Genomic DNA, 25,726 nt, shown 5'->3' on the forward strand with positions numbered 1-25,726 from the left:
CGCAGCCGTAACAGTCTAAAATGGTGTAATGGGACCCATCCAGAGGAAACAATGGGAGCTTTGTATGCAATGGTTCAATTTGCCATGGGTGTTTCCAGAGCAGCCTTCCCCAACCTAGCACTTGCCAGATGTTTTGGACTACAATTCCCATAATTCCTGGCTGGGGCCCAGGTTTGAGAAGGCAGCCCAAGGACTATCCAGCCGTTGCTCTCCTGTTGTAAGCTGCAAGCAGAATTGCAGCTGTCTTTTCTTAATGTGGGGGTAAGGTGCTTTTTTGACATGTGCTTGCTGCTACGTTCCATCTACACTAATGGGTAGGACACAGTTCCCTAGGTGGGGAAGTGACGATTCACTCAAGCAAAGTTTTAAAAATAAAATAAAATAAAAATCACTCTTCTGCCACTCATCTTCTACTTAAAATCAGTTATCTAATTAGTGCTGAAATGCTTATTTACCATAAGCACTGTTTCCCAATTACTTTCGACACTTGTGGAAACAAATGCTTTAAAAAAGTTAGAAAGCGTGTTAGGCCAAAAACTTGTTGATAGAATGTAGCATTTTAAAAATCCTTAAAAATAAATCTCCTTCATTTAAACACTACTGTGTGAATATGTTAAGATTTTTTTGGGAAAATTTTAGCTAAAAATATAGATGAAAAAGCACTCTATGGCTCATTAAAAGAGTTACTGGTAATACTGGAGATGTCCTGAGTGGCAACAGGTTCACCTCAATAGGCTCACTTACATTGCCCATCAAAGCTACATCTGCAGGAAAAGGTGGAAGAGTAGAGCTAAGAACCTACGGCACCTGTAGTGACTGCACTACTGTGCTTTAACTTTCGAAAAAGGCAGGTTTTCTGTGGTCTGAGGAATCACAGAATTGTAGAGTTGGAAGGGACCACAAGAGTCATTTGGTCCAACCCCCTGCGATGCTGGAATGTTTTGCCCAACATGGGGCTTGAACCCACAACTCTGAGATTAAGAGTCTTGTGCTCTACCGACTGAGCTATCTCTCAGAGGAACCACACGGAAAACACAAGGAGGATAATGATCGGATTATGACCTCCTGTGGGTGCTGTGAAAAGTGAGTGAAGTAAGAAAGCACATATGGTGCCAAACTCTAGCTAGCTCTAGTTATCTTGAATGGAGGCAGAATGTGAGCTTTCTTTCATCAGTGGGCAAAAACACTGTGCCCTTTGCAGCACTGGTGGAGGGAACCTGTGGCCCTCTAGATGTTATTGAACTATAACTCCCATTTGCCCCAGCCAGTATAGCCAATGGTCAGGGGCAATGGGAACTGTAGTTCAGCAGTGTCTGGCAGGCTGCAAGTTCCATCTACCTGATGTACAGGGACTGGCTTTAAGTAGGATGCCGCAGTACAGTTAGGTCATTTTAGACCCTTGGCTTATTTATGTTACGGAGCCCTCTCTCTTTAGATATAGCTTCGCTTACTTCAAAATGTGGTAGGGCAGCCCTGATGCAGTGGGGGGACCCACCTCTGGCTAGTTCTGCTGAGTAGACCCCTAGAGCTCTGCCCCAAAGCTCTAACTGGGTGAATTCCTGGGTGAAATGGGTGACGGGAGTATCTGAGACATGGTGCAAGGATTCGATTTGAAAGTGCAAGCCTCTGGTCCTTATGATAAGCTGCAGAGATCAGCATGAAAACAAGCAAGCACTCATGAAAGTGGTGCAGGAGGTGCAGTTCAAAACAGCCCACCTGAAATAGAGTGGCTGGCCTGCAGTGGCTGTTAAACGAATGCCTAACTGGCACAGGAGCTTGGGCTTTGAGAATAGACCCAAACTGGTGATTGGCAACTATTATGAGGTCTCTGGAATTGAGTTGTGCAGATTCTGGAGGACATGAACAGGGGATGAAGTGAGGAAGGATTTTTGGGTGGGGTATGCATGAAGCTCACAAAGAGCAGGAAGGGTCTTTCCCCCCCAAGTTAAGGCTGGCGTACGGTGGGGCTAGAGTGGTGGGGTGAGCAAACCACCCCACACCCTCAGAGGAGCTACCAACTCCCAAAATGCAACACCTGGATGGGCCCCCACCTGTGGATGACAGTAAACAAATCCTCTGTGGTTCGGGATGTCACAAACACATCGTCGTCCTCCTCGGTTATCGACTCGGCGGTTTTGTCACTTACAAAGCTTTTCTCTTCGGCCCTTGAGCCCACTGAGCTCCCTGAGGAAAAGAAAGCAAGAGTCTTGGCCAAACAGGTCTCCTGCCAATGAGATCTGGGATGTTGGCGGTAAGCTGGTGGGGTGGGGTGGGGGTGGGAGAGAGGCACTTCAGAAACAGCCAACTGGAGAACAGGTATGCGGAACCTGGAGCCCTACAGGTGCTGTTGGAGGTCAACTCCCATCAGCCCCAGCCAGCGTGACCAATGGTCAAGGATGATGGGAACGGAAGTCCAACAACTCCTAAGGGGACACAGGTTCACCATCCCTGGGCAGAGGAGCCAGGTGTGGGGGTGTTTGAGAGACAGAGAGAGACAAAGACAGAGACAGAGAGACAGGGAGGACAGGCAATGCTCCTTTAATCTTCAATAACCAGATATAGCACATGAAGACATTGATTTGATATTTGCCACCACCTCTTTGTGCACCTGCAGAGGCCTTTCCTGATGCCCAGAGGATCCCATGTCCCTTTTGCTGAAACTAGGCTGGGAAGGAGGATTCTTCTGGAGGCAAGAAAAGAGTTTGTAGTGTGTACTTGGTTGTGCATTGTCCTTACTACATTTTTCCTGTTTGCAAATGGACCCACAGGCTCCAAAAAGGTGGGTGAACCCAGATATAACGGGAAAGCAGCGAGCAAAGGGGTGGCGGGATTAATATCAATTAATATCATCTCCTTCACCAGAGAGCTTCAAATACAAGTTTAATCTTTTCTTATTTAGGCTCCACTTTTCCTTCTACTTTCTCCACCTTGCCCATTCCTAAATCCCCCCCTGAAGTTGCACATCCCCCCCCCCCCATGAAGCTGCAGGGGTGAGGGGAGGGGAGAGGGGAAGGGCAGAGAAAGCAATTGTACCTTTCTTTCCAACTCCAACTCCTTTACTCTACCCCTTTCAGCTAAAAATAGCTTTTCAGGGGAGTTGAGAGAAAAATAGAGGAAAGAGTTAAAGCTCCATTTGCCAGAGCACAACTTTCTGGAACTTAGAAGTATGCCCAGTGGACATGCCCACACCATACATTTGAAGCACTCTTGTACTACTTTATCCTGGGAACTGTAGTTTCTTCAGGATTCTGGGAAGGGTGCAGCACCCTTTTAAGAAACTATATTTCCCAGAATTCTTGGGGGAAGACATAACAGGTGAAAGTGGTATGAGAGCGCTTTAAATGTATGGTATGGATGTGACATCAGACTAGGACAGCTCTACTTTCAGAACAGCAACCCTGAAACACCATTCCTTTTTATTCCCAGTGTTCAGGGGAAGATTGTCACTGGTTATCTAGCTGAAACAAAGCAAACTACAGGTACCTAGAAGCAGAAGCATAAACAGCAACAAGACTGTGAATCTAAGAAAGGCACCGTATTGTGCTCAATATATATATAACATAAACTACATTAAGAAAGATAAAATGAAACGAAGCTAAACAATGTTAATTAGAAAACATAAATAAGAAAACAGAGAACCAGCTGGGGAAAAAATATGGTAACTCACTTGGAACTGAAAAAGAAATTGCATCCCACCCCCAGCTATCGCTCCTTTGTTTTATTTATGTTTTCTGATTAAGAATGCTTTGCTGCATCTTTACTGATGCAGTTTAGGTTAGATACATTGAGTACAATATTATACCTTTATTGTATTCAAGGTCTTGTTACTGGTTATTAAGTAAACAAAATGACACCCACGCCTACGCACAAGGAGGAAGTATAAGCAACCCCAAGGAGGGAAACCCCAAATTGGCTTAGTCTGGGGAAAGAGCTAGGGAAGATGTGGGTACGATACCCTCTCCCAGAGCAGCACTTTGAAGGAGCTGCTGGTTATTATTTTCAAGCAAGAGATCCTAACCACAGTTTTCCTGTTATTGCATCCATTTTCAAGTGAACACAGAATTCAAAGGCATTCCCTTCCCTTGAACACCTGAAGATCTTCAGGTGTTCACAGGAGGTTTGTTTGCACGTTACAATGAACACAGGGACAAACTGGTCTCTCTACCATGTGCCAGGGTTTGTGTGAAAGAGCACACACTTCTTATTTGCACAGCTCAGCTGTTGCGTACACAGGAAAACAGACTGCAACCATCATTGGATGATGCACGAGGCTTGTTGACAAGTCACATTGAGCACAGGTACAAGCAGTCTCTACACATGTGGAACTGTGTGAAAGGGTGTACACTTGTTGAGCATTGCATGTTAACAATAGTACAAGTGTTTGTGGACGCAGATTATGCACTCGTTGAATGCGGTGTGCCAATAACTCTATGTAAATAACTGTACAAATGTACAGCTCAGCTATTTATTTATTTTTACTCAGATTGCACACTAGATGAATGCAGCATGTGAACACCCCCTAAGCTGATGGGGTTTGCCGTTAGGTGGAGCTGCGAGCTTGATCCAAGTAGGAGCAGCAGGCCTTCTATGTCCATGTACCAGAAGGGTACAGTATGAGGGGCAAACAAAGAGGAAAGGTGGGGAGGTTTGAGCTGACTGATGATCGTTGGAGAAGGAGCTGAAGAGAGATCAGAGGGAGAAAGAGATAGGGGGAATGAATAAAGCTAACAGACAATATGTTGGGAAGAATAGGAAGAATGGACATATAGAGGAACAAAAACCAACAGATCGAGAGAGAGAGAGAGAGAGAGAGAGAGAGAGCGGGGTCACATCTGCACTTTAAATTCAAAGCACTATCAAACCTCTTTAAATAGTCATGGCTTCCCCCAAAGAATCATGGGAATTGTAGTTTGTTAAGGGAGAGTAGTTAGGACACCCCTCGAAGAGACGATTCTCAGGGTAGTTTTACCATCAGTTCCTCTTCCCAGGGAAGTCTGGGGAATCTTAGCTCTGAGAGGGGAATAGGGCTCTAACATCTCTCAGCACCCTTAACAGATTACAGTTCCCAGGATTCTTTGGGAGAAGTTGTGGCTATTGAAAGTGGTGTGATCCTGCTTTAAATGTACAGTGCACATGGGGCGTGAGGGAAAGGCTGCTATCCAGCTGGTAACTTTAGATTGCCGTGCAATCAAAAGTTGCTCAAGATTAGGTTAATTTGTTTTGCTGTTGTTTGTGTATTTTTTAATTTATAGGTAGCATCCACTAACTATTTCAATCCATAGCATAAAGCAAGATTGTCCAAGCATCCGCCAGAGTATTAAAGATGTTTTGCTAATCTGCCTCTTCCCATTTATATTTGACTACTGGGCATTACACACCATATCATATCACATCAGAGCCAATTCAGAACAGTGGTTAGAAAGTTGGACTAGAACAGCGGAAGGTCAGGTTCTAATCCCCATTCACTTAGTGACTTTGGACTGGTCCTACCTTACAGGGTTGCTATGAGGATAAAGCTGGGACATAATGCAAAAGCAAGGACTAATTGCATTTTCCCAGCCTGTGTACGCTGAGCAAAAAACACAAGATCCTGAATGCAATCATCACATAAAGGAGCTACAGAGCATTGACAGAACACATGCCTTCCATGCAAAAGGTCCCAGGTTTCACCCTTAACATCTACAGCAAAAGAGGAATCAGTTTGGAGGTGACGTAATAAAAAACTCTGCCTAAAATCCCCAGGAGCTGCTGCCAACCTAAGCAGACAACACAGAGTTAAATGGTCACATAGTCAGATGTGGTATAAGGCATCTCCCTGTGTTCCAACATGTGTGTAGCTGCCTCATGCTGCCTTGTTTGCACATCACACGAAGCCAAATATTGGCTTGGTGTGAACGCATGATTGGGCAGACTCCCTGCCTGGACTTTTTGACGACTGCTGCACTGCACTGAGCTAAGCCAAGGTTTGGCTAAGCATTTTGCCTGGGCAGTTAAGCTCTTTCCAGACTAACTGCAAGGTGTATCCAAGAACAAACCTAAGCTACAGACTGCGGTTAGTCTTTGGAGGGAGCTTAACCACAAGCCAGGGTTGGGATGGCACTCGAACCCAAACGCTGGCTTAGCTCAGTGCAGCCCAGCTGCAAAGCAGGTGCAAGCTACTCTCTGGGAGACAGAACGCTTGCACCAATCCACACACAATGTGCAAAGCAGCCACCTATCCGAGGGTTGTCTACCGTAAGTGTCAGCACCTCTCCAGTGTCTTGAGGGCATCAATCTACCCCATCACATCCTTGATGCTTTTAAGTGGGTTTGAACCTGGGACCTCCAGCATTCAAAGCAGGTGCTCTGCTGCTGGACTACGCTCCCTTTTCAACCACCTTAGGGCAGAAGAGAACCCAGGAAGGACTCTTGAAAGGCAGAGCCACTTACCTGAAACGTTTCCCCAAGACAACCCTGCAGTCGTCGGACTGATGCTCACTGCGTTAGCCACAGGGGTCAATGCCTTGCATGGAGTCAGCTCGGAATAAGCACAGTCCTCGTCCAGCATGATGACAGGGCTGGCAGCCAACCTCGGATCCCCGACGCAGGCCCCTGGGTGGAGCGGGGAGCTCACCAGCGGCAGGTAAAGCACACTAGGCTTCTTGGGGACAGGGGGAGGGACTTTGGTTCTGTGGCTCTCCCCGCCAGGTGTTCTCTCCAGCGGCAGCCTTGGCTTCAGCTCCTCCTCCAAGCTGTCCTCGGAAAGCCGCCGGGCAGAGAAGAACGTCCCTGGGGGCCCTTGTGCTGGAGAGACGGCTGCCGCAGGGGGCTGCGGCTCCATAGGGCTCCAGGCATCTGCATCCCACTGGTGCTCAGGCCTCCTGGCCACTATGTAAACGTTCTCTACAGCGACCGAGCCCTGGGGTGTCAGTGGAGAGGTTGGGGAGCCCACGGGGGACTCTTCCTGGACTGGAGGGGTCTTGTGCAGGAGCATCGGGGGCCTCCTGGAAAGGGGCGGCTTCTCTGCCACCGGGGGCCGGACCTTCTTGCCAGGCTCCTCGACGGGCTCAAGGCTCTCTAGGTTGTCCTCTGTTTCGGAGCGGCTGATGGACCGCAGGCGGACGGAGCGCAGGTCCAGCTGTGTCACCATGGGCATGACGGGCTGCACGGGGCTGAGCTTCGGCCCCAGCTTGGCTCCAAAGGTGGAGTCGGAGTGGTGCCGGCTCACTTTGGGCTTGGCCTTGAGCGAGATCTTCAGCCCCGAGAGGTCCAGGTGCGACGGCGGCGCAAACGGCAGGTCAAAGGACAGCCGTGACTTGGGGCTTCTCTCCATGGGCGAGACCGGGGGCAGTGAGGATTTTCTCTCGGGCACAAGGGGTCTCGCGCGCCCACTCTGATGCGGGGTGTGGCCCAGAACGGCAGATGTTGGGATGGTCGGGGTCGGAGTTTCCGACTGGCTGGAGTAGCCACTAGAGGGAGACATCACCCCTGTCGGTCTTGCCGGGGAGGAGGTTTTCAAGTTGACCTCAGCAGAGAGCTGGGAAGGTGTGGTGGCCCGGGAGACGGAAGGGGAGGGGAGGGACTCAGAGCTACCCCGTGCCTTGGAGAGCTCGATCACGGTGGTCCCAGTGGCCGTGCTGGAGCCAGAGAGAGAGCAATAGGGGTCGGCAGGACTCCACTCTGGCATGTACCACTGCTGTGAGTACGGCACGCTTTCCAGATCTTTGGTTGTGTCCCCAGGGACTTGGCTCTGGGCCTGCGCGTCAGGCAGCAAGCACAGACTTTTTGGTCTCTGGTCCTGCGGCAGCGGCTCGTCACCAGCTTCTGCGATGCTTAGCTGCCCCTCCTTGATCAATGAGACGCTGCGGGTAGGCGGGCAGGGCTTCTTTTTGGCCTTCTTGAGAGAGATGCTCTTGGTGCGCGGCCGCCGTGACCGCACCTGAGCCTCCTGCTCCACCGCTAGCGAGACGTTGTCTGTGCTTGTGCTGCCCTCGGAGCTGGCGCTGGGATAGCTCAGGGCACAGGTCTCGCTGCCCCCGATATCCATGGAGCACAAGGAGGCTGTGTCTGTGGGGACGGAGAGAGACCTCTCACGGAACTTGCACATCACCCGCTGCCTCTCCGCTTGGGGGCACTCCTCTTCACTCGGGGTGGCGGGGACCAAACGAGCCTTGACCTCCGCTGCCCCACACCTCAAGCCTCCGTTGGCATCTACAGGGGACTCAGGAGAAGCGCAGAACGCCCCAGACCCGTTGCTCCCAACTGCGTTGTCTTTGCTGATGAAGAAAGAAGCAGGCCGGTCAGAGTCTGGGGTTCCCCTCTGGCTGCGGGGAGACTGGGCCCCGCTTTCCATCACCAGCTCACTCTGGCTCGCGGAAGGGCTCACGTAGCCAAAAGATGCTGCGCTCCAGGCAGGGGAGAATGTCAAGTCCTCCTTGGGGCCGTTGCACGATGGGCTGGCATACACTGCCCCAGGGTTGTCTGTGTGGCCAGCAGGCCCCTGGCAATACCGTCCTTGTAGAACTCCCCCAAGGTCACTGAAGGTCTTCCTCAGCTGTGGCCTTGGCTGAGGGGAGCGGGCCTGGTGGGTGGAGCTCCTCCCATTGGCCACCTCAGGGACAAAATTGCAAGAGGCGGACTCTGCGATGGTTGCTGGAGGGTTGAGAATGGGGCCGTTGCTGTTCCCTGCAGGGGAGCGCAGAAAAAGGCAGGAATTAAGCACAGCCTGGAAGATCTCCTGCTTGGGCCACTGAAAGGTCTTAGATCAGGGGTTGGGAGTTTCAGGCCAGGGGCTCAATGCAGCCCTCAATACCTCTCTATGTGGACTCCAGACCACACACCCCTGCATAGCCAGCCCCCTTCTCCCCAGGGCTAGTGAAATTTACATTCATCCCCATGCCCACTTTTCTCTCCAGCTATGTCCACTATTGGCATGTGGCCCCTGGAAGATTCTCAGAACAGAATGTGGCCCTCATGCTGGATAAGATTCCCCCCCCCCCAAATAGAAACTTCGCATTTTCACTGCCAGGGGGCAGCTGCCCCCATCAACACAAAGAAATCCAGGCCTGGCCATCCTCCTGCTTCGGGGAGGGAAGAGCTCAGCTGGCCTTGGACAGTGTGGTAAAGGTGGGGCCATTATTTACTTTTATCTGATCATGCAAAGAAAAGAAAAAACACATCCATGGGTGTTGCTTCACCCCGCAGGCAATAGCACCCCACTTCATAGTTTGAGAACCACTATGATAAAAGGTTTTTCCTTTCCTTTTTTAAATTTCTAAAGTTGCAAATCTTCAGATCTGCCCTAAAGAGCAAATTCTGCTAGTCAAGCTCTTACGTGGCTATTCTTACATATGTCACTATTCTCTGCCCCCCAAATATGTGTATTCCCTACTTAACATAGATGCATGGCAGTGTTTGGGGGTGGAGGAAGATATCCCAAGATACATTTATTCACAATTCAAAGAAGAGTCTTAGGGAGCCTGTTCCTAAGGGAAAAGGGGCTAGAACAAAATACTTTGGGGGGGGGGTGTTTCTCAAACAAAGTCTTCCCATTAAAAAATGTACCTACATCCCCACAAATGGAATACTTATGGATTCTGTTTGTTGGTACTGAAATCCAGCTAAGCTGCAACTTCATATTTTTCTAGCCAAATTAAGATGCTCTGATCCTGTAGCTCTGTGAATTGTTCTGCCTCTGTGCGTGTTGCAAACACTGGTTTTTAAATGAAAACCACCTTCAAACCTACTTCAAAAAAACAGCAAATAATATAATAGATCGCTCCCAGAATTGTAAAAATGATGCTTGAAAACGGTCCATAAAGTCAAATTCTGAAATTTGACAAATTTTGAGTGTACATGAAAATTTTACTTTCGCCCTGTAGCTATAACCCAGTATTTTGGAGGAGCCCTACAGATAATTCCTATAAAAAAGCCCATGGCAAACATCCCCTCTCACATTCTGTTCTTCACAACAGCCAGAGTCAGGGAAGTCTTGATTCTACAAGTGCTTCTAAGGGTCCCTCCAGACATCCTTTTTATTGTGCGTTCATGATGATTTGTGCTCATGATACTTATGGATTCTGTTTGTTGATACTGAAATCCGGCTAAGCTGCAGTAACACACCATGCTGCTTTCAATACTGTTTGCAGCTGCAAAAGTTTTAAGGGTGGACATTCTGCTTTGTTTCCAACTAGTGCATGTCCGCTCACTTGCTGCTGAAATCCTGTAAATTTTAGACCACAAACCTTATTTTTTTTGGTCCTGCTTTTTTTGTGCTGTTTTGCAAGACTGCCCCTCCAGCTGGTAATAATGTGGCAATGTTGGAAAACAACTAATACAGAAGAATGGTATGGTTCAGTATAATTCCACCACTAGTATAGCATAGCTTCAATGACATGTTGCAGAATATATCCACGGAAAACGCCAGTCTGGAGGGACCCTAAGCCATCAAGCTATTCCCACCCTCTAGTGGCAGAGGGTGGCAGCATTGCTTTTGTCACCTGGGTCCCGCAGGGCGAGGTGGGGGAAGCCAATGACCGTCCGTCTCCGGCGAAGCAAGGACTTGGGATTCATGGCTGTCTCTGTGTTGAAGAGGGAGTGGCGAGTACTTGCGTGCCGAGCGAACGGCTGTCCTGTACCCAAAACAAAGACACTCAGCCATCCAGGTGGACCGTGAGAAAACACAGAGGGTGATGTGAGATGTGGGAAGGAGGTTGAATTCAACATTATGATAAGATGGCAAATGGTGGCTTGGGGTCCTGCATGACTTCCTTCAGCCTGAGTTTATAAGTGAACCAAACTGATTTGGGCTGCATTCACACAGAAGTTTATTCTGTTATCCCAACATTTCCCAAGCTGTTAATTTCCACAATATATCTGAGCTTCTATACAACGTAAAAGCCACTTCTGGACATATGGGGGAACATGAGCAAGCTTAGTGTTTGTTTCTGTGTTATGTGCTTCCAGAAAAACATTCCGGCATGTTAGGTGACAGGGCGTATAAGACGACCCCCAACTTTTGCTGTTCAGTTTTAGGGTTATAGAGTTTGAGCACCGCCAGGGGCAGAGCATGTACCCCTCCACTGCCGCTGCAGCAGCAGCAGCAGCCCGAGGCGAGGCGTTTGGCGGGCGGGTGAGCGGCGCGCTCGGAAGGACTTTCCGTATCCCCTTCTGTGGGGAGGGAGGAGGAGCGACAGAAGAAGGGGCATCTCTGCTCACCGGTTCCCTCTCCTCCTTCCCAACGTGTATACCCGGCGTATAAGACGACCCCTGACTTTTGGGGTGATTTTCCAGGGATAAAAAGATGTCTTGTACATACGTAATTTGCAAACAGCAATGGAAATGAGTACTAAACTTGTACTATATTCCACTATATTTCTGGAAGTGGCTTTTTGTCAGCTTATGTAAATGTACCAAAGTTGTGTGGAGAAAATTATTGTTTTAGAATATACTCTCAAAAAATAATGTGAAAATTTCATGCGGTTAAAAAGAGTAAGTAAATCCACACATTGATGCAGAAAGAGCACAATATAGACTTATGAATGAACACATGGAAAACTGGCATGGACTTAGGAAACAATGACCCCTCCATCCCAACTGGAATGGAAGTGGGGTAAAAATAGTTTTAGAGCAGAGAAGAGATTTTTGAGTTGATGCTACTGGGAACATGGGGAAGGTAGAAGCCGGTAACGGTAGGAATGTAACAGGGCAGATGTCTTTACTTTATGTGTTCACTTTACCCCAACAGTAATGTTTGAAGAGGACTTTCAGCACCCCATCGAACCATTGCTTGTAAAGTGAAGCTTAAGAACCTCACACTGTATGTTCCAGATATCCAGCAGACAACCCATGGTTGAGAGCTCACCACTCAGTTTCCATAAGCTCACTCTTGTCTCCATGGTTCATCAACCTCTGAACAATGGCCTAAATGTGGTTTTTCAGTGGTTTGCGAATTCTGGCATTAATAGCAAGCCACAGTTATCACAAACTGTGGTTTGCTGTTATGCCTAAATCCACAAATTAATGACAAACCCCAGTTTGTTTGCAAACCAGCTTCAAACCATGGCAGATTATCCTGCTTTGGAAGTCCCTTGCAAGCCGTGGTTTGCAAACTGGCATGTTCAAACATCAACGCCAAATTATGGTTTGGCATTAGGACTGAGTGCAGTCAATGAATTGCTTTATCCTTGAGCTCTCTTCCTGCCAAAGCTTGGAAGCGAGATGGGCGGTACATGGGCAGCATGTACCGTAAGAACTAAAGTGACAAAGAGACAGACATACTGGTTAACCTTGGATGCATTAGATGCTGGTGAGACTTGAATAACATGAGCAGAATGCAGAAGGGGAGGGGGGCATAGCAAGGGGGGAAATGTCTCTGAGAAGACCTAGCCTGATGGGACACACTACAAATGCCAATTCATGTGAGTCCCAATGAAACCTCCTTCATCTCCTGTGCTTTTCAATCTTGCTGGGCATCTGACACATCATGCCTCACACCGGCCAGCATGGTGAACTAAAACCTTGTTTGACACAACCATCCTGTGTCATATGATAACTCTTTAACTCCTCTTCTCTACTACTACACACACACACACACACACACAGAGAGAGAGAGAGAGAGAGAGAGAGTCAACCCTACCAGAGACGTTGATGGGAACAATGTTGGCTTGGGTTGAACAGGGCTGGTGCAACCTCCTCTCTTCAACGGAGGGCAGAGGGCCAGTTCGGGTCCAGGTGGTGTGCTTGTCTGGCGTAGTGGGCAAGCTAATTGAAGGCTCTGGGGCCCTCACCCCCAGCGTGGTTGTCTCGTTCTCCTTCACTTGCTGGCTTGCAGGCTGTCAGAAAGCAGTGGAGAGGAAGGGGAATAAATTAATTCAAACACAAGCGCCCTACTCCACTAGGGCTACTATTCAGAAGAAGGGATTCAGAACGAAAGGGATTTCAGGCAGCTCTTGGATATCAGGTGATCTGCTGCATTCCTGCAGTTGATGATCAGAGGTTGTCCTCCAAGTACTTGCCACCTCTTAAGTCAGGAGTGAGCAGGTTCCAGGAGCCAAATGCAGGACTCTTTCGCCCTAGGAACCCTCCCCAGGCACACCTCTCTCCCCAGTCAACCCCCCCCCCCTTCATGGCCCTGTTTTGCACCCTTCTGGAATGCTTTTGCCTGGCTGGAATGCACCCTTGAACTCCGACAATGCCTTTTGCTTGCCTGGCCATCGGACAGAGAGGAATGTGCATGTATGTGTGTAAGAACCAAACTACTGCACACAAATGTTAAAAGTATACACCCACTGCTCTGCCTGCTTTGGTCTGTGGCCTCGCTTGCCACTGGTACTTGGCCCTCAGAAGGTGTCCCAGAAAGGAATGCGGCCCCTTGAGGCATGGGCTGGTAGAACTTTGGACCGAGGCACCGGGTAGGAATTGTATTGGGGAATATGCAATGCTGGGAAGCTTGCCAGACTCACCATGAACACAAACTCCAAGCGTTTGCTTGGTACTGGGGGCCGGGGGCTGCAGTCGAGGGGCCTGTCTGCAGAATGAGAACTGGCATAGCGGAAGGTCTGGCCACTGGCCCTGGCTTCTGAGTAAGGCTCCTCGTACTCTTCTGGAAGGAGGGAAAGAAAGAAATCAGCTCAGTCTGGTCATACCAACTGCCTCCCAACGATTTTGCACTTTTCTTAATGCTCCTAATTACAGAAGCAGCTGGATTTGGGGAGGGAGGGAGGGACCCAGCATGTGAATGTGCAATTTTGTGAACATTATTTGTGGGTGGGTGGGTGAGTTGAATGACAAAATTCTGCACAGTTTTTCAGTTCTAGTCTCCAAAAGGTGGCCTGTTAGAAACCCCAGAGATTTATGGTGTAGCCTGCACTTTCTCAGTCATAATATCTGTCCCTCCCAACATAATATGATTATACTACATATGAGTTTTATTCGCATGGGAATTTTTAAATGTTCCCCTGCTCAGAAAAGAAAGTTTGTTTGGTTTTTGGCATATAATCAAACGTGTTAGAAAGAGTGTAAACTTCTGTCTTTGCTTCTCCTTTTTCCCCTTTTGGGTAGACACATTGCCACCCAGTGACAGCTTCATTAAAATTCTCTATTTCTCAGTTGTTTTCTGTGTGACAACCAATTCTCTACTAGAAAATACCAAAAAAAGTGAGCACCCTTCAAAATGAAACAGGCAGTTTCGTTCCCCTGAACCTAAAGGAAAATATCCCGAGTAACACATTTACCACAGAAAACCCCAAAACAGCATTAAGATAAAAGCAGGAAGCTCTGTGATTTAGCAGGATTCACCCTTTTATAATATTTCAGGATTAGCATTTCTCAGTAAATAATGTTGTGTTCTTTTCATGTTGTTTTAAATCATCGTAGGTTTTCCACAAGTTGCGACATTTTTTGAATTTATTTTTTTGTAGCAAGCAATGAATAAAGATTTCTTTTCCTAAACGAAAGCTCAGAAACAGGCCTCCCTTTGCCCAGCAAAGAAGTACCACCTGCTCCTCCCTCGGCGACGCTGCTTATAGCCAGTCCAGAAGCTTCACTCTCATCGCCAATCACAAGGGTTGATATTGCTGCACATCCCCATTCTCTGCACCCATTGTGAGTCCTTGGCAGACCCCTTCTGCAGGATTATCCGCCGGCTCCTTCCCAAGCCCAGACACACCGACTACCTGGGGCTGAGACCTGCAAGTCGGAGAGACAAGCGGACCTTTCCTACTCCCTTCCACAGACCCTCACCCCCACGCACCTTGGAGCAAGCTCTGCAGATTGAGTTCAGCTTCATGGTGAAGCTCCTCCACCCCAACAGGACGAGCCAAGAAGATATTCACAGGCTGGTGCCATAGCAGCTTGGGAGGAGTGGGTTTCTTGACGTCCAGGTCTATGTTAGAAGTCGCTGGGGAGAAAAGATAGCCAGAGGGTGAATCACAGCCCCAGGCAGGGACTCTAGAAATACAAAGAGGTCTTAAGGCCTGTCCATGCTATACGTTCAAACCAGTTTCAAACCAGTTTCGCCACCACAGCTCCAATACCCTGCTTTCTGCAGCAATCCAGATCTGCCATAGGGAGCCTACCAGCAGACTCTCCAGCTGTTGCAAGTGGCATTCAGACGCTTGCTGCTTGCGATGCTGGCCATTGTATACAGTGGTACCTCTGGTTACGTACTTAATTCGTTCTGGAGGTCCGTTCTTAACCTGAAACTGTTCTTAACCTGAGACACCACTTTAGCTAATGGGGCCTCCCGCTGCCGGGGCACGATTTCTGTTCTCATCCTGAAGCAAAGTTCTTAACCCGAGGTACTATTTCTGGGATAGCGGAGTCTATAACCTGAAGCATCTGTAACCTGAAGCATCTGTAACCCGAGGTACCACTGTATAGCCATCATGACTAGCTGCTGTGGACAGCCTCATCCACCACCCATTTGCCTAACCCCCCTCCCCTTTCTGAAAATACTTACAACAATCAATCTCCGTATATCACCCCCTGCCCCAAACGTTCCATACATATACACAGGGGCAGCATGCCCCATTTCGCTGCTTGAGGTGAAACAGGAAGTGCTGCTTTGTTCCTGCTGCTGCTGCCACTGGCGGCAGGACATGCAGGGCACCTACAGGAATGCCGCCTGGGTGTGTGCATTTGTCTTTCTTCTGCCTGAAGCAGCAGCCTCACCTACCTCATGGTTGGGCCGGCTCTGCATATAAGATGCAAACGATACAGTAAAACATTAAGCTGGGTTGTATAATAGTTTATAGAGTTGATTCTATCCGCTAGCTGTCTTCTATTCTCTGTTTTAACAGATTTCCACAGAGTGGGCTGTGGGTGGACTGTCCTTTCCAGTGCACTGAATGAACGTGTACCATACAGTTCCAAAATAATTATTTGGTTTTTGTGTTTCTTAGTGCTCTAAGATGACTCCTTAGTTTCTCCATAAGTGGTATTTTCCACAGTCCTTCCTATCATGTCTCTAGAGTTGTTAGTAGCTGTTTTCCAGTATTGTGTTAATATATTTCTGCTGCAGGCATGAAAAGAGATTAGTAGTTCCTTAAACAGTAAAATTCTTAGAGTCATCTATAAACGGATTTAATACAGTTAGCCTCAGATTTGATTGTCCCACTTCTTCGTGATATATCATGTGGCAGTGAGTTCCATCAGTTCCCCTTTTGCTGCCTATCTGGAATCTTCTACCCTTTCATTTCACTGGATATCCCTGGCTTCTATTATTAACAGAGAGAGAGAGAGAGAAGAAGAAGCTTGGCTGCAGGGCCTGTTAAGCCTCACTCTGGCTTTCCTTCACATGAGAGCTAGAAAGCTGTGTTGACTGAAAGAAAATACCCATTCCTCATGTCATTTGCCAAACTTAACTGTTAGCATTAAGAATGAGCAAATGTTAATTTTCTCATTTTTCTAACCTTAAGTTCAGCTCACCATATTTCCATTATTAGTTTGAATATTTTTATTAAAAACAATAACAACTCATGAAAATCCATCAGCTTCCCAGTGCCAATTTCTCCTAATAGATATATGCAGTTTTCCCTAATGGACACATTTTTTAAAAAGCAATTTCCCCAAACGTGATGAAAGAATCAGAGTCGGAAGGGACTCTAGCAGTCATCTAGTCCAACCCCCTGCAATGCAGGAAATCTACCCACAGCCATCTCTAGGTGGGCTCAAACTACCCACCTTCTGAATGACACCCAGACACATTGGTTTTTCACTTAACAGATGCATTTATATGCACACTTTCGATGGTATGTGCATTTTTGAACACATTACTTGGCTGGAGAACTGCATTGCAAAATTCACAGAGCAGTGCTCCTTTCGAAAGATGGCTGAGCTTTCAGCCTGCACATTGTTAAGAAAAGCATGAATTAGATGAGTGTGCCTTTAAATGCAAGCTGAATCAAATTTCTCCCACATCCCTAGTTAGCATTGTATAATGTGCGAACAGAGCAGAATGGTCCTTCCTGCACCAAAATGTCCTTATGCCAACTGTCTGTTCCCTGTTCTCCAGGCACAAAAGGCACGCTTCCCTCCTCATCAACACTCTCCCAGGTTGATAGGTTTCTTTGTTGCTGAGCCCCGGAACCACCATGCAAACGGCATGATGAGTTGGAAATAATTGCACTATTTCGTGGTGGTAGGAGTGTGTTATTGTGCTTTCCTCTGAAGAGTTCCCGTGGGGGGGGGGGGAGAGAAGGGACCTATTTAGGGATGCAATGGGCAAATCCTCCCAGGGCACCCTGGCATAACCTGTGGACTGCCAGCATCATCGATAAGGGCAGAAGCTAATTGCTGGAGGTAAACCCCCTTCATTATACTGAACGCAAGGAAAGAACACATGGAGACAGAAACACAGAATAATGTCTAATGCAGTACTGAGTCACACCAGTGTTGTCAATAGTGGCTGGCAATAGCTCTCCAGGATTTCAGACGGGGGTCTTCTCCCAGCCCAGACTGGAGATGCTGGGGATTGAACCTGGGACCTTCTGGATGCAAAGCAGGTGCTCTGACACTGAGCCATGGCTGTTCTGCTGTGAAATGGCACCTGGTGGGCTGGAGGCCAAGTCATAAGGCTACTCTGCATGTGGTTAGGAGCACACACTTTCTCCATTCCAGATAGCATCACATCTGCAGGGAGGGTGTGTGTGTGTGTGTGTGTGTGTGTGTGTGTGTGTGTGTGAGCTCTCTCTTGCTACTTCAGCCAAAGCTTTTAATTTCACAGCCAGAATGCTTTGCAAGGCATTTCCTGCCCACATTTACCCACAGTAGCCAGCAGATGGTGTAATTAGCTGTCCAAAGGCCAATTTCCTTAACAGGCTGGCAGCTCCTCACTTAGTATGTGGTGCTCATCTCTGGTTCTGAGCCAGCCTGCTTCACAGGGAAGCTCTCAGACCCAGGAGCCGTTCCTTTTATTAGTTAAGTAATGGGAGGGTGGAGTTCTGTACATGCTCATTTTTTTTATTACTTTCCATTACGGACAGAACCCAATTTTTAAGAGCTCTTGGCCACTTAGGCTGAGAAAGAGTACAGGGACTCCACCATTAATACCTGTGGAGCTCCTGAACAACTATTAAATGTGCAGGAACCCTGAAACTCTTTTGTATCTAGTCACATTGCAGATATCTAATTTTACGTTTGGTGATGACTAAAAATAGTTGTTGGTGTTTTTGTTTTTGGTGGGAAGAGTGTTTTTGCTTTTATCTTTTAAGTGATGCACAATTGTGTTCTATGAAGGACATCCTCTCGTTTTAATGCCTGTTTTGTATTTTGGAAAGTGTATTTGCTAGCCAATGTCGATTGTTTTAAAACTTGTTTAAAAAACAAAGATTAAGAAGAAATAAGGTGTTGTTGCGTTTTATGATGAATTGCTTCCCTGTGTGTGCGGGGGGGGGGGGGGGGGGCTCTCCGAAGATGGAGTTTGCCATCTGCAGTTTTTGTAAGCTGCTATTTTTATCTGCTGATTTGAGATGTGTTTGTACTGCTGAAGGCTCCTCCCTGCTTCATTTCCTACAATCTTATCTGTTTGAAAAACAAATTGCAAAAGGTTCTTTTGAATAAAACGGAGGAGGGCGGGGGCATCTGGTCTGCAAGGCAAACATGGCCCACTAGGAGTTTGAGGCTGGTTTTCCCAAACCACACCCACCCATCTTATGTCAGGTGTGTGGGCAGGTAGTCACAGCTGCCAACAAACTATCATGATCCTTAATGTGCACAATTAAGTTTTGGCAAGGGAAAGCAGGCTTCAGTTCTGGCTCTACTGCCCATCATCTGTTGGAGCCAAAAAGCACTGGATCATATTCCCTGCAGAGACTTCAGGTGTACAACCCTCCTCCCTGGGTTTGCAAAATGACTTCAGGACTTCAAAGCACTCAATCACCTGGCGCCCCTGTGACACTGTGACTGACCCCTGGGCGCAGTCCCACCCACCTGTCTAATTTGGCCCACAAGGTGTACGATCAGGTAAGGCCCACAGGGCCATAAATATTCCCCACCTCTTAATAAGTATTAGTAATAAAGAATAAAAAGCACCCAGATTTTAAAAAATCTGTTGCTGAGTTAAATTGCACCAATTAGTCAATCCAAAGATTTTAAAGATTTTAATTGATTTAAGCCAGATTGTTTTCTAGTGCTGAGCTAGAATATAGGAAGATGCCTTTATACTAGGGTTAGCATATGTTAGCTACTTGATAGAGAACACACTCTTATATTTGAAGGCATGCCTGGTTCTGGTCTGGTTTAAAGATTAAAAAAAGAGACAGACAGACAGTCAAAGGAAGGAGTTTTGAAGCTGCTCAGCTGCTAGCATCGTATCAGACACCCAGGTCAAGTGCCCATAGTCTTCCTCAGCACGATGAGATGTACTGCAATTCTTTTTGGATAACAGTAAGGACTTCCATGTTTGCATCTACACACATAAATTATCACATGCAAACTGTATGCAAGCCTTTAGGCGGTGCATAAGTGGTCATTCTACTTCCTGCAGAGCCAAATAATGCTCTGTGCAGTCCAGTATAATCCACAACGGAGGTTGGGAACCATAGGATGCAGCCCCCAGGTCTGTTTTGTCACTGGGACTCTGCCCAAGTCATACACTCATATCCCAGGCCACATCCGTCTCCTCAAGCTACGCCTCTCATTCCCTCAGCTTCATGGTCAGGTCAGAGGGGGCCAAGCGGCAGTGGACCTGCACCATGCTAGACCGTCATGTGACGGTTGAGGAGGAGCACCAGCGAGAGGGAAGGAAGGAGGAGGCAAGTGAAGAGGAGGTCACTCCTTCCTCCTCCTCTCTATGCTTGCTCACACCCGGCTGGGCTCCTCATCAGCTGCACCAACAGTGACACAACCGCCATTTTGGTTCTGGCCAAGCTCAAATACAGTAATAAAGGTGTTGAGTTTGAAGTCCCAATGGGTCTGGGGACACTTTTGTCCCAAAACAGGGCAATCTCGTTTTTCTAGGGACTGGTGGCAACCCTATTCATGGCCTCTACAAGTGCTCTTGTCTAGCTGGAATACTGTGATAATGCCTCTTGCATGCCTGGATGGAGAGAGGTTTGTGTGGGTGTAGGAACATGTGGCTTTGGCATGGAATGTATCCTGCTGTAGAAATGTAAGAGGCCTATTTCTTGCTATGCCCACTTTTGGGCTCTGGCCTCACCCCTGGAAGTGTGGTTGAAACTAATAAGCTACCCTGGTCTACTGGCAGTAGCTCACCAGAGATAGGGCTTTTTCCAAATCCAACCTGGAGGTGCTGAGGATTAAAGCAGAGAGTTCCTGCATGCAGAACATGCTTTCCATCACTGAGCCACAACCCGTTCCAGAACAGCCTGGAGAAAATAATCCTTGCAAAACATTCTGTTTTTTCCTTGCACCCTTGTCTCCAGTGGCTTTGCAGCTAAAGCCCCAGTGGTTTGGCTTCAGAGAAACCACTGTGCAGGCAAAAAGAGGATTTCCTTTTGCTAACAGTTTCCTGCCTGTTTTTCATGAAGATATGGCCCAAGAATGGGGGAGTGGGGACTGACTCTACAGCTGGGCGATTCCTCTCTCTCTCTCTCTGGAGTTTCAGGAAAGGGGTCAGAGGTTTCAGCTCTCAGGAGACCCAGCTCCATTACCATGCTGCTGGTAGGATTTTTGTGGCCTTTGGTCAGAGAACCTATAGCAAAAAAAACCCCCATCATCTGTGCCCATTTGCAGAGAATATGCCAGCAGTTAAAAGAAAAGGGGGAAGTGATGGAGCTTTAAATGCCTTGTCATGCCCTGAAGTATCGCATCACAGTAGAACAAATGCTCTCTCTCACACACACACCCTTTCGCATTTCTAAGCAACTAATGTCCTGACACTGTTCCACGCACCAAGAGAGTGCCACAGCAGTGCATTTCCACGAAATCCATCCCATATATTTCCTGCACAATTCAAGGAGGGCAGTGGCTCTTGGTGGAGGAGGGTTACCCTCCATGCTGGAGGCGTTTTTGAAGCAGACTGGGTTCCATGGGCAGCAGCCTAATAAATTTTGGCACTTGGAAGTGGAAAACCTGATTCGCAGCCACCTTCACAATACTTGCCAAGTCCTCACCCAAATCTGGTGGTGCAGACCACCTGTCCCCATGTGGAAAAGTGCACCATCAAAGCAGCTTCTCCATCACCTTGGCACGCCAGCAGTTAGCTTTACCAACCAAATTGCATCCTGCGGTTGTACCAGGTTTCATGTAAGGCTGTGCACATCAGATCACTTTTTTAAAAAACAACAACCCTAGTTTTATTGTGTTTGTATAAATAAAACTCAAGTCATTGAGAACTTGCTAGCTCTTTAATGAATCACCTAATAATGAGTTGCTAGAGGCAACCACCACATGGTACATAGTGGAGCTGACCCTGCTTCCCATCCAGACAAGTAGAGTTGGATGCCATCATTTCATTTATTTTATTTCATGAATGTACATCCTAGTTTTTGATACTTTTTTTGCATTTCCTGGAATTTTATCCTGCTGAAGGAGGATGTTTCTCAGTTCACAAGGTAGTTTTGTGACTCATGCACAGCAAAATTAGATGGTAAAGGCCTGAGGTGGTAGAATGGATGGTACTGCTTCAGGGGACAAGTGAGTACCACATCATTTAATCTTATTTTTACTTTTTAAAAAGGAACAGAGTTTTAAATGCTCCTGTGGGGGGGGGTGTATATATAAAACAACCAACCAACCATCCTAAAAGCTCCTCTCAAGCAGAAAACTAGGACAGCAGGGAGATAGGATCTCTGATGTGTTAAGAAATAAAATATTGCAGGGGGTATTGTTCTCTCTTGCTCTCTGACATGGGGAAACATTGAAAAATGGCGCTCTCCAACTGCCGCCTGAAATATTATAGTCCACTCTACCATCTCATTCTGCTGTATCTACAGACAGGATGCATTCATTCCATACACTTAAAGCACATGCCTTCCACCCCCAGAATCCTGGGAATTGTAGCTTTGCCAGGGTAAAGTACAGTTCCTAGTTTTCTTTGATCATGTGCTCTAAGTGTATGGTGCGTAGGCATAAACTCCCTGTAAACACTGCATAAGCAAATCAGGATGAATGATCCACTAAACAGATTGCCCGTTCACTATATTGCACACCTTGTATTTAAAGCACATCCTCCCAAGAGAATCCTGGGAATTGTCATTTGTTAAGGGTGCTGGGAATTGGAGGCAAACTACAGTTCCCAGGATTCTTTGAAGCCATTTAATTTAAATGAATGGCATGTACTATTCAAGTCCTATGAAGGAGTTGGGTATGATTAACCTACAGCAGAGATAACTGAGGAGAGGGCATGATAACGCTCCTCAAACTCATTAAACACTGTCACATACAAGTGGGCAAAGACCTATTCTCTGTTGCCCTGGAGGGCAAGACTAGGCTCACAACCACATTTAAAGCATATGCTCCCTGACCAGAGAATCTTGGGAACTGTAGTTCACCCCTGCCAGAGCTTCAATTCCTACCACCCTTCACAATCTAGTTTCCAAGAGGTCACTGGAATGTAGTGGTTGATTGAGCCTCAGGAAATACTCCTTGGCAGCAGGTGAAGTTAAGACCAATTGCCTAGAGCAGTGGCTAGGCTTTCCCTCGCTGGAGGTCTTCAAGCAGAAGCTGGGCGGCCATCTTTTGGGGATGGCTCTTGCACTGAGCAGAGGTGAGGATAGAGTCAGAGAGTTGGAAGGGGCCGCAAAGATAATTAAGTCCAACCCCCTGCAATGCAGGACTCTTTTGGCCCAGCGTGGGGCTTGAACCCACAACCCTGAGATTAATAGGAGTCTCATGCTCTACCAGCTGAGCTATGGCCTTCGAAATCTCTCAAGCTCTATAATTCTATGACAATGTAAGAGAGCGGACACAGCCCCCCTCCCCTTGTGCTACTCTAGCACTGTCATGTCTGCAATACCCCCACATTTCCTGCAAAAATGTCTGGAAACCAAAGAAAGGGAAACAAAATCCCCCACAAAGGCTGGAAGAATTTGATCCAAGGTTGCCAACCTCCTTCCACAGCAGGGCTTTGCTGCCTTCGAAGGCTTGCACACCAAATTCGGACATTAGAACATGTTATATAAATTGGGCCGTGATCTCCCCAACTTCTCTTATAGCATCCATATGCACAGTAATATTATCACCCATTATCTCCGGTTCCACATCCCTTTGTTTCCATTATAGGAATGTACTGGGTGGGGGGTTACCTGCCCCCACACTGAAAGGCTACTGGAACAACGGGGTTTTCACCAACTTGCAGTCCAGAAGGAAATGTTCTGCCTCCTGCGCCCACTTGCCGTTTGAATTCAGGTTGCCATAGCAACCTGACATAATGGAAGACTTCCCCCCTTTTAAATAATTTGACTTGTTGCCATGCCAACAGAGGGAGGTACGCAGGAGCAGATTCGTCACTGAATACTCTTGCCTGCATCCCCCCCCCCCCAATACAGGAGGGTCCGAAAGGAGCCCAAGCCTCATGCACAAACAGAGCCCAAACCTGAACAGAAGATGAAAGTTCAGAGACAAAGATGCACCCACGGAACTTAAAGCCTGTGGGATTTAACACAATGGGGGTGGGGAAAAGGGTGGGGGTCTGAATCTCTGTGTTATGACTGTTCAAAATTCTGCAATATGAATACATTTTTCACCTGGGGTGTTAAAGTCCATCAGTGGTTGTGCTGCAAGAACGACTCCAAAGTCAGAAACTCTAACCTGTGCCCCTCTTGAAGTTAGTAGACTACAACGCCCATCATCAAACCCAGCTAGAATGGTCAAAGGTCCAGGATTACGGGAGCTGTAGTCCAGTAACATCAAGAGGACCACAGATTTCCCCATCCCTGCTGTACCCTAATGTTTTGTGAATCATTGAAAGCAGGAGTTTTCATTGTGGCATCCAAAACTTTCCAGGTATTGCGCCAAAAAAACAGCACCAGAAATGGCAAACAAATCTCCCCAGTGCATTGCTTGCTACATCGCCACCAACACTCTTTCGAAATGTGGAGCAAGGACTATAACCCAGTGGGAGAATGTAGGCTTTCCATGCAAAAGGTCCCACTTTTCAATTTCTGGAACCTGCAAAGGATTGGGCAGGCATGTGGAGAATATTCCTGCCTGAAATCCTGGAGGGCCACTGCTCGTCAGAAGTACAGTAGAAATACCCTGCTAAATAGGTAAGCTGCCCCTTTGCAACTGTTAAGGTTACTGTTAGATTCAAACAGCTGGACAACCAGTGAAAGGTCAAGCACCCCTCTCCCAAAGCATGCCCCTTGCTTATGCTAACAGACACCATCTGGAGGTTTGCTCAGCATATCCCAGAGCACCTTGCAGCAGATGCACTGTGCCTTGGCAAACAACTATATGAAATCTGTCAACTCAAGATGGATATTCCTGTTCTTGCTAGAAGAAGAGAACATTGCGGTATCCATGGATACAGAATGTCTTGTCCACACCAGGTTCTAAGAATCTCAGAATAATGAGACAAAAGCAACAGAGTCCAATCGAGAAGGGCACTTGGGGGAGGTCGGCATTGTCTATAGGGCTAAGTGGAGGAACGAAGCCTCAATTGAGATTGTTGAACAGGCAAAGGGACCGCAACCTGTTTTGAAGCATGGGGGTGTGTGTGCTACCTTCTTGATGGCAAAACATCCAGAACAGCTCTGTAACAGGCAGAAATCCAACATATGAAGCTGTCCCCATCACTGCAACCACATGCTAGGGGAAGCTCTCCTGCTCCTGCTTTCAGAAAGAACACTGGATAGCTCAGATGTTTGGAGCATGGTGCTGATAAAACCAAGGTCGCAGGTTCGATCCCTGTATGGGATAACTGCATATTCCTGAATTGCAGGCAGGTTGGACTAGATGATCCTCACGTGCCCTTCCCAACTCTACAATTCTATGATTTTTTAAAAATCCTGCAAAGACCCACCTAATCCAGTGTTCTGTTCTCATGGTGGCCAACAAGATGTCCAAGGGAAACCTGCAAAGCAAAACCAGAGCACAGCAGGACTCTCCTCACATGTGATTCCCAAGCAACTGATATTCAAAGGCATGCATCCACTGACAATGGAGGGGGAATAAATATTAGAAGCAATATGCCTCTGAATACCAGTTTCTGGCTTCTCAAGCAGGGAAGGTGCTCATGTCCTGGTTAGCAACTATTCCAGCCTGGGCATTGAATCTTACTTGGATAGCAGCCTCTACTTTTCCTGGGGGCAGCAGGCTAGCTAAGGAGCTACAGCATAGGCCAGCTTTGCCCATGTCCGAACCCTCAGCATTTGCTGCCTAAAGAAGCTTGCCTCACTCTGCCTCATGGTATAGCCGGCCCCTGCTCCAGCGGTTTAGCCACAGGCATATAACAAGCAAGCCCCATACCTAGATTTCAGAACCACCTCCAGTAATTATGGGACCATTTTCAATTTTTTTGAAGAGTGGGAGAAGGGGAAAAAACACACACAAAAAAAACACAGGGCTTTTATTCCCATGTCATCAAGAACTTTGGCTTGAGAACATTGGGTGCTAACACAAAAGAGAGGCAGGATGACTCATCGGATCTGCGCAACTCTTGAAGTGTTTGTGGTCTTGAGAGACTGCAGGGGTGGGAAAACCTTTTTGGCCTGGCAGACCAGATCTTTAACTCCCGACAGGATGTCATTATGATGGCAGTTGGCGACAGGTGGATGGTCCTGCTGCCTGTCAGAGTTGGCCCACAGGGATGGAGGCAGGACAGAACCCCCTGCCCGTCAGCTGA

The 25,726-nt window shown here is 47.5% G+C and overlaps 1 protein-coding gene across 6 annotated transcripts in view; it reads right to left on the minus strand.

Annotated features, from left to right (window-relative positions):
* NHSL2 (NHS like 2) overlaps positions 1-25,726 on the minus strand; it is a 119,422-nt gene that overhangs the window by 11,788 nt on the left and 81,908 nt on the right. For all 6 annotated transcript variants that reach the window (XM_083424204.1, XM_083424207.1, XM_083424209.1 and 3 more), the window contains exons 2-7: positions 14,732-14,878; positions 13,443-13,582; positions 12,617-12,812; positions 10,479-10,610; positions 6,430-8,664; positions 2,052-2,184 (exon numbers count right to left, since the gene is read on the minus strand). In XM_083424204.1, coding sequence (XP_083280330.1) covers positions 2,052-2,184; positions 6,430-8,664; positions 10,479-10,610; positions 12,617-12,812; positions 13,443-13,582; positions 14,732-14,878 — 2,983 coding nt within the window. The remainder of the gene's footprint in view (positions 1-2,051; positions 2,185-6,429; positions 8,665-10,478; positions 10,611-12,616; positions 12,813-13,442; positions 13,583-14,731; positions 14,879-25,726) is intronic.

This window comes from Podarcis tiliguerta (genome assembly GCF_965153285.1).
Source record: "Podarcis tiliguerta genome assembly, chromosome: Z".
Taxonomy (NCBI): domain Eukaryota; kingdom Metazoa; phylum Chordata; class Lepidosauria; order Squamata; family Lacertidae; genus Podarcis; species Podarcis tiliguerta.